The 14,463-nt window shown below is 40.2% G+C and overlaps 2 protein-coding genes across 7 annotated transcripts in view; both read right to left on the bottom strand.

Annotated features, from left to right (window-relative positions):
- LOC124008634 (beta-1,3-galactosyltransferase 1-like) overlaps positions 1–5,190 on the bottom strand; it is a 130,202-nt gene extending 125,012 nt beyond the window's left edge. For all 6 annotated transcript variants that reach the window (XR_006834123.1, XR_006834124.1, XR_006834125.1 and 3 more), the window contains exon 1: positions 5,105–5,190. The gene's annotated coding sequence lies outside the window, so the exon portion shown is untranslated. The remainder of the gene's footprint in view (positions 1–5,104) is intronic.
- A 2,287-nt stretch (positions 5,191–7,477) lies between these two features.
- Positions 7,478–14,065, bottom strand: LOC124008141 (LIM domain and actin-binding protein 1-like). Its single transcript, XM_046319148.1, has 3 exons — positions 13,926–14,065; positions 9,589–9,722; positions 7,478–9,490 (listed from the first exon to the last, which is right to left on the bottom strand). Exons 2-3 carry the CDS (start codon positions 9,663–9,665, stop codon positions 7,912–7,914), a joined length of 1,656 nt encoding a protein of 551 aa, XP_046175104.1. The 5' UTR covers positions 9,666–9,722; positions 13,926–14,065; the 3' UTR covers positions 7,478–7,911.
- Positions 14,066–14,463: the final 398 nt, after the last annotated feature.

Genomic DNA, 14,463 nt, shown 5'->3' with positions numbered 1-14,463 from the left:
TGTTGGAAAAAGGGCACTTTCCAAAGTTTAACACAAGTAGGCAGCGAGGGGACCGCCCGTCCCCCCTGAAGCTCCTCTCTTGTATGACTACTGCAGCGCAAATCCAATCATCCACTTGACCAGGGAGGCTGGGAGCCGTCCGCCTCCAGTGGCCAGGTTGGCAAACCAACAAAGGCCCTTCAGCAGAACCAAATTATATCCGAGACCCATGAGAAACTCTCAGAGCTTGGAGCTCTTCCCTTCCCACAGCCAACAGTGGTGTGGTGGCCTATGCTCTGTAGGCTGCTCATGTACTGTAGATCCACACACCGACACTGCAGAGCACGGACCAGAGTCGGCGTTCAGTCCCAGCTGTGGTGGAGGCAGGGCTGCAGAAAACAAAGTGGGCTGCGGCTGCTGATGGGGTGGAATCGTGGTGCGCTTGCCTTCTCTTTATCTCTTGTCCCAGATTGGCTGCCGAACACCGTGATACCAGCTCTACGAGCTCCAATGACGTGTTAAAGAGGAACTTTGTCCTAAAGGTCCTCACATACTGGCGAAAGCACTTAAAGGAAGACTGCAACTGCAAGTTTACAGTTTAGCTCCCCCACATAATCAGCCGTTGGATTATACTGGGAAAGCTAATGGACTGAGTTTGTGTCGCTGCGTTCATTAGACATCGCATTGCTCACAATTCTTCAGATGGCGGTAGCTCACCTCGTCAACCTCGGATGTGTTTGTGATTTTTGGCGTGACAGCCGCTTGGCTCCGTTCCGCTCCGACACGTTCACATCACATCACACGCTGTTCAATTGTTTCACAGAGAATGAATGTGGACGTCTGCCATTAGAATGCTTACGGAGGATAACAACGCTGTGTTTGCCATACAGGGCCATTTGCCATTCTTGTAAACAAATATGGTGGACTATGCTTGTGTCTATAGCTTGGCTTTGCTTAAATCACTGATAAAACAAACATTCACATACTGTACAACACAATCAATTTGAGTCTGTACCTTCCTAATCACTGGTGTTGCATGCACTTTGGTATACAACACAGTTTTGTGGTCCTTTGTGGCTCAGTTGGCAGAGCATGGAGCTTGCAACGCCAGGGTTGTGGGTTTGATTCCCACTGGGGACCAGTACGAAATTATATGCACTAACTGCTTACTGTAAGTCGCTCTGGATAAGTGTCTGCTAAACATCAACAAATGTATCTAGCTCGCCTATTTTATGCATGAATCAAATCAAATCAAACATTAAAATGGTGTCACTGTGGTTGACTGACTGTGTGCTGCTGTCACATTTGGGCCTTGGAAAGCACACGCAGGACGGGAGCCATGTGTGACTGTCATAGCTAAAGGGATTATCTAGTGATCCAATAAACTCTGGACGGCAATGACAAAGATGATCAAGGCCGAGCATTGAGTGAGATGGATGAAATGTACAGTTGCATTTGTTAGTGACTCTGTATAGAGGAGGACAGCACAGGTCAAATCACATCAGCATGAAAACGTTGGAGACGCTTGGAGATTGAAAATCACTAATGGAAATGTGATGAATTGTATTATAGCTGTACTGTGGTTCATATTAACACTACACAAGACTAGTGCCTTTTATGCATGCTATACCAACACAATTGACATTACCAGCAGAAACACATAGAGTATTTTGGTAAAACAAGTGAACTATTGCTTTAGGCACAATATAGTCCCACAAAAATGTGGTCACACAAATACTATATAGCCAACAGACTACAGGTAAAGTCTTAGATAAACAGGTGCTATTTTAAAACCTAAAAGGGTTCTACAGCTATACTCATAGGAGAACACTTTGAAGAACCCTTTTTGGTTCCAGGTAGAGGCCTGTTGGTTTCCATGTAGAACCCTTTCCCAAAAGAGTGCTACCTGGAACCAAAAAGTTTTCTCCAATGGGGACAGGAATAGAATAGTAAAATATATGACACTCTAAGTCATATTAATTCATATGTAAGGGGTACACTGTATTTATTGTAAACAGAGGAAGGCACTTTACAGGGAGAGTTTATGCTCCTGCTCGGCCCCTTACTAAACCAACCTGCCATATAGCAGGCTTTTAAAAGGCCTTCAACTAAAACAATCCCAAATACTGACCCAATATACACACATCCACGGGGTGTTAATAAAATGGCAGCTGTTTCAAGCGGACTCTGTTTGGACGAAAGAAGATAGGCATTTGACAAGCTCAGGCCGGCTAGACTTGAAAGACAGAAATATTCCCCTGAGAATTTTTTTTATTTTTAAAGTTTACCGCGACACAGATTTTCCTATTAAATTGTTTTGATATGAAAGGAAACAAACAAACGCTGAAGTGCACATGACCTGGGAACAGCGTACTATTCTATTTTGCTATCCACATTTATATTGCTCTCTTATCGATGCCATCCATCACTGTCACATTGTGTTTATCTCCTGAATTAACTATTAACCTGGTAGATTCTTATAAATATCATTCCACCACAGCACACAAGTGTAATTAAGAATATGTAGCACTTGGATATTTTATTATCCCTGTGGCTAAAAGAGCATTCAATGTTCCATTCCATTAGAACTGTGGCAGTACACTGTTGTATTGTTCGGAAGTGTTTATTTCAAAGGATCAATTTCTCAAGTCAAATACATCCTAGATGTAGACCTACATGTTCCCTACACGAATGGAACAACGCATACAATGAATCTTAAGCAAGTAGCCAGTGGAGAGAAGGGCCATAAACACGCAATCAAATGCCCCTCAGAGAGTTAATACACAGGGTACAATGGCGCTTCTCCTCGCCAGTGTCAACGGGACATGACGGTAAAAGATAAGTAGCTATTTATAGATAAGAGGGTTTGTGATATGACCTGGATCGGTACACGTTCAATATTGCAATAGATTTGGACGGGAATCAGTGCTTCTAAACAAATGCACAGGATGTTTCCTTAATAAGGCAAGTCGTTGCTTCCCGTCGACCGCCTCTGTTAACGTAAGATAAAGTGCATCCAAGGCTTTTATTGGGTTCCTATTACACTTGACCGATGCACGGCCTGCTGACAGCACACGGCTACTTTCTGTATTGGCTTACTATCGATCTATATCTAAGGTAATGCAAACGTGAACATAGACTCTGTAGGGTACAGCCAGGAGAGACAAGACGTTTTCGCTTTGATTATAGCCCATGCTTTCTATTGAAGGAACCGTAATCTTTCAATGCTATAGAGAAGAATAGGCAATTGTGAGGAGTGTGATATTATTGAGATTAGTCAATATGACAGTGTTTAGATGGGATCAAACCAATTCAGCATCTCAATCCCTTGTACATATAAAGACCCCTCCTCTCTCTCTTCTCTTCCACAACCTTCATTGTTCTCCTCATTTAAAGCTTCCATATGTCTAAGATACCCGTTTTGATATGTCATTGTTTAATTGAGATTCAACTGCTGTCTTTCTTGTCAAATTAGATAAAAGGGGCACTGGGGATGTTTGAAATGAAATGGGACATTTTTTTCACCCATAAAATATCAGTTACTGGTAGGATGCCAGAACGCAGGTTTAAATGAGGGAATTTTGGCAGGACCAGGGGAATTAGCGACCAGGCACTGTAAGGTCGAGAGACAGAGAGAGGCTGCGCTTACACAAGACGGACTATACTTCTTGCTACAGCATTACTTTCAGACAAGCAAGTGTGTGAAAAGTATTAATGTAGCAAGTTCAAGCAGCAGTGTAATTCCAAAAGAGGATCAGTCGCACAGTGAAAAAGCCTACGGCTTGAGATCTATGGCGTTTCGCCCCACAAAGGCTCTGTCAGAATAAGTCTCTGCCAATAGATTTCCCGAGGTTTAGACACACTGTTCACAGAATGACAAGACGCTGCAGCTTAAATGGTCACTATGCTCTATTGGCTACAATCAAACCGTTCTATAAACGGAGGAGGTTCAGTCTTGCTTTGATTTAACGTTGTCATGCTTGTGTATACTACACCCAAATGGTAAACAGTGGTGATACTCTAGTCCTGGACAGTAAACAAATCAACGACCTACTGTTGGGTATGTAACATTTGTTGTCCACATGCAGTTATTGGCTTTGTATGTGCAAGGTCATTGTAGTAGAACAAGTGCATTGAACCTACTTACTGCAAACAGATGCCTCTATCAACACTGTTCATCCTCTCCTCCCCTATGATATAATTAAAGTCTTTTTCCAAGTATAGCAATTATATTTTCATCTCAATGGTGTGATGTGGCTGGTGCACCATCATGTCAAAAAACAGATGCTATCACCAAAACGTAATATGAAAATCAATACGTAAAAAGGGAATATACTTTTATATATTTTGCCTATGCAAAGTCGATATTAAGAAACCATTCATAATTCATGTTTATGCTTTAAATACGATGAATCCTTGCCTCCCTAGGCTTATAGGTTCCCATTTGATGAGGGAGATTCTGAGTAAAATATCCTGTTAGTGTAGGCGATGTGTGGTATTTAAAAGAGTAGTTGTATATTAATGTATGTCCCTATGCTGAACGCCCTGTAGTATGTGGATGACATACAGTAAGTGCTAGTGGACTTGTCCCCGAGGCATGTGCTCAGTATGATAGACTATATCAACAAACAACAATATGACATGAAGTTCAAAATGACATAAACATGTAGTGCTAGCCTTGCGCAATTAACTTCAAGCGCAGCAATACTACAAGGGTTTCAACTCATAGCTATTTGGATCGCTTTGCATCAAAGCCGTAGTTTACATCAAATCTGCCGACAATTCTGGACCACAAAACATCGCAGCATCACTGCTAATGTGAGACGCACTCTTCAGTACAGAACATTCCTTTGGAGTCCCGGACGGTGCATCAGAGGGCAAAGCCAATAGGACAATAGCGAACGACGATGCATTTCTAAACACAAAGAAGCAGCGACCGAATGGTTTGCGCTGTCACTATAAAACGATTCTAATCTAACCACAAAGTAGTCGCATGCACGAAATAAAAAGGCTGAATGACGACGAAAGCTTGTACCAAGTGTTCAGTAAACTGTTGCGGGCTGTCGCCAATGGACAAACACAAATAGCAGCAATAGGATTCAGTTTACAAAGCATTTGAACCTACCGGTCTAGTTGTCTACATCCCACCAAGACAAGAGGTGCTGAAACTGTGTCCGTCCTGCGCTGGGCTCTGCATCTGATATCACCGCAAGAAAGGAGTGGGGGAGACATGATAGTGACTGTATGCGGTACTGCAGCTGACAAGAGAGCTGTCCAATCAGGATTATTTGCGAAATGAATAGTAGCCAATCAATCTGTCTGGAAGTGAGGATTCTACTTTCTTTAGCAAGGTTGACTGACATTGCCACTAAACACATTTGCAATGCATGACCGAAGGCTTCAAGGAATTGCACTTCAGAAGCTGAGAAGTTTGAGGTAGGCTAATGTGTTTTTTTTTGTAGAGTTTGCATGGATATGATGCTACTCATAACATACAATTGGAATTAGACAGTTTTAGGCTAAATTAACTCATGACTCGACTTCACAGTGAGGCCATGCTATGTTAGGGTGACAGAGCCCTAAAGTGCTTTCAGAAAGTATTCACACCCCTTAACATTTTCCACATATAATATAATAATAATAATAATATAATAATAATATAATATAATTGTTGTGTTACAGCCTGAACATTAAAATTGATATACCATAATGTCAAAGTGGAATTTTGCTTGTAGAAACGTTTTGCAATCAATAAAAAATGTGAAGCTGAAATGTTAGTCAAGTATTCAACCTCTTCGTTATGGCAAGCCTTAATAAGTTCAGAATGTCAAATGTGCTTAACAAATCGCATAATAAGTTGCGTGGACTCATTCCGTGTTCAATAGTATTGGGTAGCATGATTTTTGAATGACTACCCCATCTCTGTGGCCTGACACATACAATTATCTTTAAGGTCCCTCAATCAAGTAGTGAATTTCAAGCACAGATTCAATCACAAAGAGCAGGGAGGTTTTTAAATTCTTTGCAAAGAAGGGCACCGATTTGGTAGATGTGTAAACAGACGCTGAATATCCCTTTGTGTACGGTGAAGTTATTAATCAGGCTTTGGGTGGTGTATCGATACAGTCATTACAAAGTCACAGGCGTCCTTCCTAACTCAGTTGCCAGAGAGGAAGGATTTCACCATGAGACCAATGGTGATTTTAAAACAGTGACAGAGTTTAATGGTTGTGATATGAGAAAACTGAGGATGCATCAACAACATTGTAGTTACTCCGCAACACTAACCTAAATGACAGAGTGAAAAGAAGGAAGTCTGTACAGAATAAAACATATTCCAAAACATCCTGTTTTCAATAAGGCACTAAAGTAATACTGCAAAACAAATGTGGCATTTTAAAAACTTTTTGTCCTGAATACAAAGCGCTATGTTTGGTGCAAATCCAACACAACACATCACTGAGTTCCACTCTTCATATTTTCAAGCATGCTAGCATGCTGGTGGCTGCATCATGTAATGGGTATGCTTGTCATCGGCAAGGACTAAAGAGAATTTTAGGATAAAAAGAAACAGAATATCTATAATATCTAAAAAGAAACATCTATAAACTCAGGCAAAATCTTAGAGAAAAAACTGTTTAAGTTTGCTTTCCAACAGACACTGGGAGACAAATTCACCATTCAGCAGGACAATAACCTAAAAACTCAAGGCCAAATCTACACTGGAGTTGCTTACCAAGATGTCATTTAATGTTCCTGAGCGGCCTAGGTACAGTTTTGACTTAAATCGGCTTGAAAATCTATGGCGAGACTTATAAATGGCTGTCTAGCAATATCAACAATCAACTTGATGGAGCTTGAAGAATTTTAAAAAGAATAATGGGCAAATATTGTACAATCCAGGTGTGCAGAGCTCTTAGAGACTCACAGGTGTAATCACTGCCAAAGGTGATTCTAACATTTATTGACTCAGGGGTATGAATACTTATGTAAATGAGATATTTTTGTATTTCATTTTCAATAAATTAGCAAACATTTCTAAAAACATGTTTTCACTTTGTCATTATGGGGTAGTGTGTGTAGATGAGTGAGACAAATATATGTATATATATATATATATATATATATATATATATATATATATATATATATATATATATATATATATATATATATATATATATATATATATTTATTGAATTCAGGCTGTAATACAACAAAATGTGGAATAAGTCAAGGGGTATGAATTCTTTCTGAAGGCACTGTACATGTTAAAATCTGTATTCCTCCTACAACCCTCTGGTTCCCTCAATGGAAATTCAATATGGCTCTAACTTAAGAGATCTCAGCTGACCAACCATACAGACCGTAGACCAAACTACACCTCTACATACAATGTTTATCTTAGTATCTCTTCCCCCACTGATTAAAATGTAATGTACCAGAAACATGTCAAGTCTTTATTAATAACTACATTACTAATGTAGAAACAATAGAATAGGAAAAGTAAATCATCTTTAATCAGACTCAGAAGATTAAACCTCACAGACATTCATTCCAACAAACCAAGCAAATCGAAAACCATTATACTGTAGCGAGAAATTACAATGAATGTATTGCAAAACATGAACAGGTTCTGTTTTGATGATTTTAAAATATCAGAAGCAATGTATACAGAAAAACATGGAACAGAAAATCCCTTTATAATTTTTAAAAACGGCACACCAGGTGCTTTTAAACAGCAAGATCAAATCAAGATATTGTAATAAAGAGCATCGATATCATTGCCAAAACACAGTACAAAAATAGTTATAGGGAAGTTGTGATATTAGCTCGATTCTTCTCTCCACGGACAGAAATTAAATTAGGGATTGTATGTGGACAGAATGAACTAATTGAGTGCTAGAAAATATGGATGAAATGTTATCAGATTTAGGAGTTGTCACTGTCGTCCTCGTCATAATATCTGTTCCTCTTGATTTGTTCCTCCACTGACAGCGAGTCATAATCATCTTTCCACAGCATGTTGCTTATCCCCTGTGCACAGACATCCTTCATGGCACATCTGTCAAGCGGTTCATCCCCGTTCCGCCCGTCTTTGGGTGTCTCTGTGTTTCCTCTTGGCTCCATTCCAAAATCCAAAAGGTCGTCCAGAGATGACACCAAGGGCCTCTCACTGACGGACTCACTGAAGAGGTCAGACTTGAAATCAGACAGGAGGATGGAACTGTTATCGAGCCCAGCAAAAATGTCCTCCAGGAAGCTAGAGGTGCTAATCTTTGGTTCCGCTTCAAAAGAAAATGTACTCTGAGTCGCCCCTGTGAAGACATGTTCATCTAGACTGTCGTCTGTGGCCTCCATACATTTGGCACCCATTGGCACAAAAGCGTCATCCCTCTGTGCCATGTCTAGAACGTTGGTTGGCATCCATTTTAGTTCTTCATCCCCGAATATGCCCTCCTTAAAGTCGCTTTCGGCAGCAGCTGGTTCTGTGGACTGAAGTATGAAATCTCTTTCTCCCATTTTGTAGTCATCAAGCACTTTGAACTTTGGTTCATGGTCAAATAATAATAGTCCGTTATTGTTGTTGTTGGAGTTTGCGTTTACTGCTGGCTCACCTGATTCCTCACCATCTATCACTGTGACCTTGACTTTATCCTCCTCACTCCCATTTACTTTCTCAAGTTTCTCCTTCTCCTCTTTATAAGGGTTCTCTGCCTCAGCCTCCCCGCTATGCCCATTTACTCTCACCTCCTCTACCTTCTCTCCACTTTCCTTTTCATCTTTTTCTGTCACATTCCCACCTTCCACAGCTCCTTCCTCGTTCACCTCGCGTGTCACTTCCACATTGGCTTCCACTTTCCCAGCTACCTCTATGCCACCGTCTCTTGGGGGTTCATGGGTGGGAGTACTGTCTGTTACCTCTACTAGGTCTACAGGAGTGGTCAAAGCCTTCTTCTCTGCTGGAGTTTCTACAGTTACAACGGCACATTCCCATGCAGTTTCTTGAGAACAATTTTGTGTTTTTATAGCAGGGCTGTCGTTTAATGAAGGTTCATTGATCTGGCTTTTATGAGCATCGTTGTCAGTCTGTGGAGAGCTATCCTGGGGGGGCCATAAGGGTTTAACCAGCTTCACCTCGTCCTCCATCATGAACACTTTCTTGGGAGAATCATTCTGAGGGGGCCATACAACCGCAATCTTACTAGTGTGCTTTATGTTTTCATCCTGTGATTTGCTCACTTCCTTTTCCTGTGGAGGTGGTACCTCTATCTTTGTCGAACTGACACTGCTCCTGGCTGTGGAATTTCTGGAATCTAGTTTTTCAGGGGACGGTGATTTTAGCTTAGTCTTTTCATTTTCAATGGAATACTCTTGATTTTTAGCACTCCAAAGGTCTTTGTGAGGCTTCTGTCCGAATCCTTCGTCATAATTTCCTTTGGACTTGAACAGTTGGTTGAAGTGGGGCTTGCAGTACATTCGTCCATGGAGAGAGGCGTAGTTGCCAAGGCTGAGAAAGACAAAATGTTGTAACTATTCAGACACAACAATTGAAATAAGATAGTTGTTATTATTTGTACGGGTTATAAGTCGAAGTTTGTGGTTTACCTTAGTTTGCCACTGCAGTGCTCACAGCGGAAGCAGCTTTTATGGAAATTGTGTTTGTCTGCGATCAGACACTCCATCGGATACACCCTCTTCCGACACACCGTACACAGTTCGGACTCTGGAACTCGAATTTTCTGCAAGAGAAGGATGGCGTTAGTTCCTTCTTTTATGGACCTTTTCAGTAAAAACAAACAAAGCGACAACACTATTAGTTAATCATTTGTCATTATTACGAAACCTACTGGACTGTAAGTCATTTATGAAATCACAAAAAAAATGTTCCCACTTGAAACAAACTACAAATGATGAAGGCTTTATATAGCTTACATACAGTAACATCTTGCCAAGCACTACACAGATGCTTCACAAATCTGTTAATTCCATACTCTATAAAGGGCGTAGAAAAGGTGACAGAGTCTACCATTTTTTTAACCTTTATTTTTAACTAGGCAAATCAGGCAAATGAGTTTCACAATGACGGCCTACCCCGGCAAAACCCTCCCCTAACCCAGACAACGCTGTGCCAATTGTGCGCCATCCTATGGGACTCGCGATCACGGATGGTTGTGATACAGTCCGGGATCGTACCAGGGTCTGTAGGGACGCCTCGAGCACTGAGATGCAGTGCCTTAGACTGCTGCGCCACTCGGGAGCATCTCCCTATGTATAGTAGGCTGCATTGCCAAATGTGACTTAACCAAGACAGACATAACACACACCGACACACAGATGTTACCAAGCTAAGCTAAGTAGGCCTCATAAAGATGGCGTTTGTGCTGATGTTAATGATGATGATTGTATGTTAATGATGATGATTGCGGGTTCCGATGCTGATTGTACGTTAAAATAGCACTCCTGTAACATAATTGTTCACCCAGACACATTAACGGGACTTTTTATCTAGTTATAATTTGGAAGAAAACAAGCCTTGTGGAATTTCTATTTGGCTAGTTAGCGGGTAGGGTATTTTGAAATAATAGCTAAGCTAGTTATCTAACAAGGTATTGTTCAGGCCGTTTAGCCTTGCTAATTTCAAGGGTATAAGGGTTTCCTATTCATTTTCAAAAAACAGATGACCTTCTTTTCCAAAACCTCTTCTCCTGCGTCTTCTTTGATCTGTTTATAACAGATAAAAGAAGAGGTCAATAACAGGAGAATTAACTTGGCTGTTAATAGCTGTAAGTGTATGAGACCACATGTCAGAGGCCTGTAACACACTTATTCAGCATGCATCTGTGTTTTACGAATGTCTAAAGCCAAGATTCCTATAGCTAACCTAATGTAGTTCAGATGCATTGGTTCCAATAGGAATTAACCAAGCACGATGCAGCAAGATCTTTTTAGGTGTGTTATGAATGTCAGTAGGTGTGTCACTTTAAAGGGAGTATGACAAAGCACTACCCAAAGTAGTCATGAATGTGATCTAAATGAATCTACCCTATTATAAAGGTAGTATCGGGACTGATTGGTTACTTTAGGTGTGATAGGGTGTGTGACATCAGATTGGCAATGCTTTTTGTGGCGTAGATGGAGGCCTCTTCATGCAAGGTATGTACAACAAGGCAATGTTAAAGTACATCTGTAGCATACACCATGTGGCCTACCTATGCCAATCAAACATTTGCGTGTATGACTATAAGTGGTGACTGGGTCCACATGTCTGTCTGTACGTTTTGGCACTGAGAAAGATGTAACTTGGTGGTAGGTGTTATAATACCGGTTGTTTGCTTTCTATCCCCTTTTAAGGCCCTCGTTGAGGGCTTTCCTGAAGACAAGTGATGTCACCATCAGAATTGCCTCCTAAATAGTAGGGCTGTGACGATACCAATATCGCAATATTTTTTTACATGGCAAAAATGAAAACACGAAGCAGACCAAGCACGCTGGTCCTTAAAAAAATCTGCTGTATTTAAAATATTGTGTGCTATAGCTTGGACCATAAACACATGTGACTGGTTGACGACATAATGATGTTTGTTTCCAACATAAAGGATGTTTTCCTGAAGAAATTGAATCCGCTTTCAATTATGTTTCCTTGCCATTATACTAATGTGTATCGCGATACTGGTATCGTCCGGTCCCTACCAATAAGCATTCGTCATGTCACCCTTTATAAACACAGATTTTGGGGGGAATTAGCATAGTGTGTTATGCGTTTAGCAGTGCACCCTACATATGGAGCGGTTATGTTAACCATCTATATAGGGCTTTATAGGTGACTCGTGAAACATCTACAGTCGGTTCTGACACCCTTGATAAAGATCAGCAATCATGACTGTAAGTTGCTTTGGATAAAAGCGTCTGTTAAATGGCATATATTATTATTATTATGACTGTATAAAATACAGAATTCAAATGCTGAGCTCTATTGTATGCTAAAACATTTTTTTTTAATTATAGCATTTTAAACTAATACAATTGCTCAGAGAAAGATATTTTGTTTTAACATGTAATACTTTTTTCTCTAAAAAAACACCTAAAGATTCTTAAATAAATAAATAAAGTAGTCAAACATTTAGTATTTGGTCCCATATTCCTAGCACGCCATGACTACGGATTACAGATGATCTTGAATGAATTGTGAATAATGATGAGTGAGAAAGTTACAGAAGGTCAAAGATCATACCCCCAAGACATGCTATCCTCCCCATTATTGGTTATGGTGAGAGGATAGCATGTCTTGGGGGTACGATCTTTGAACCTCTGTAACTTTCTCACTCATCATTATTCATGATTCATTCAGGATTGTCCGTAACCATGGTAGCATTCATATTAATGTAGAAGTGTTTAGAAACACATTATATTCTTATTTGCATTAAAAGTGAATCCAAAATGACACAATACATGATTTACCATTCATTACTATTGGCCACAAAATAATCTGAAACACAACCAAAACTATGTAATTAGGCAAATGCATCCAACAAGTTTGTAGAGTCACGTGTTCGGAATATGGGAACAAATATTCAACTTTTGACTACTTTATTTATACGATTTTTTTTTATGTATGTGACTTATTCAATAAAATCTCTTTCTCTGAGCAATTGTATTAGTATAAAATAATATAATTTCCCCATAAAATGTCACATACAATATACATTAGCTCAGTATTTTAATTGTTTATTAGTCATCAGTTATTATTGCTCATAATTATTAAGGGTGTCAATAATTTAGGACCCCACTGTATGTAGTGCTCTGAAGACTTTATATTATACTACATGAGTCCATTATAAATTGTAGTTCATGTTTAGATCATTTCAATTTAGAGTTAAAGGTACACTATGTAGAAATCGCGCCGCCATTTCCTGGTTGCTAAAATTCGAATAGTTCGCCTAATTAGATTTTTAGTGACAAAACAAGTGAATTTAGTGTAGTGAATCATTGTATCATCTAAACCACTGTGAAATATATTTTACATAACCAAAAATATTGTATTTTCAGCTGTGTGAAGATGGTGTACAAAACCATAAGTGAGAGACTCAAAAACGAAACTTAAGAAATGGAAGCATTGTAATAACACAGATAGAACAGATCTACCGCTTCTTAGACTTGCTTTCAATGAGAATGAAAGATCTATAACTCACATTTCTATGTGACTTTGGTCAGGTCCCCCAAAAAGTTACATATTGCAGCTTTAAATCCTAATCAGAATGATCATATAACTTGTTACTTTTTTTATGGAATATACATGTTTATTCTATACTTAAGCATACGGTCCGAGGAGGTGTGGTATATGACCAATATACCACGACTAAGGGCTGTTTTTAGGCGCTACGCAGCCCCCGAGGTGCCTTATTGCTATTATAAACTGGTTACCAACGTAATTAGAACAGTAAAAATACATATTTTGTCATACCTGTGGTATACGGTCTGAAATACCACGGCCATCAGCCAATCAGCATTTATGGCTCGACCCACCCAGTTTATAATTAGAAATATACAACCGCATCCTCACACAAGCATGAACACATGAATCCATAACTTCCCATCACTGCTTTTTGCAAAAGCAGCTAGCTCTATATCTTAGGCATCAACAAAACCACCCCCCTGTAGACAAGCACATCATGAGGCGCTCTCTTGCTGTGTTTTAATGCATTCTAAACAGACTGCCAGTACCCATTAGATTCATTATGCTTTAGAAGTGTTAGTGTCTGTCAGATAAGAATAAAGAAGAAGAGCAACAAAGGGGAAATGCATCATTAAAAACAGTGCAGATGCAAAACTTTAATGCTGAATTTGAAGGTACTGTTAATAGTTTTTTACTTTCATACAAAAAATATGTTAAACACACCATCACTCTCTATTAGTCTCCCCTCATGCTCCACGCGTTGGTTTACCCGTCACGACAGTCTCCTGCTGGTGTGTTACGATCTGTGATGTCCTCTGTTCTGAGACACTGAATCCCAGATTCTGGAACACACTCTCGCTTTCGGCCCAGGACTGGTGGAAGCTCTTCAGTAGGTCCTCGGTGGCGGCCTCCACAGGAACTGCCATCTCTTCAACCGTCCCTTTCACCACGTCGGCATAGGAGGGAGGGAGGGGGCGGGTCATGTGGCTCTCAGAGTGCATGCTGGTCTCGCTCCTCACCCCTCTTGTTACGGTGCCAAATTCATCCATGCCAGAGAACTCCTCAGTGACGGACTTTGTTTTGGAGTGCCCCGTCGGTTCGGCAGATTCTGATTCTCTCCTCTCTCTCTCCTCTTGTTTCTCTCTCACTTCTTTGAGAGCATTACGATCACCCAAGTCAAAGGCATTCTTGATGGCCTTGATGTTGAAGGCAGGTATTTCACCGGTTTTTGGCGTTTTGGGGTCTGCCTCTGAATCTTCAGTGTCACTTCCCAGTCTATCCGTGATGATGATGGGATCTTTTCTGAC

Source organism: Oncorhynchus gorbuscha, linkage group LG21, assembly GCF_021184085.1.
Source record: "Oncorhynchus gorbuscha isolate QuinsamMale2020 ecotype Even-year linkage group LG21, OgorEven_v1.0, whole genome shotgun sequence".
Taxonomy (NCBI): Eukaryota; Metazoa; Chordata; class Actinopteri; order Salmoniformes; family Salmonidae; genus Oncorhynchus; species Oncorhynchus gorbuscha.
This window is presented reverse-complemented; position numbering and strand designations above follow the sequence as displayed.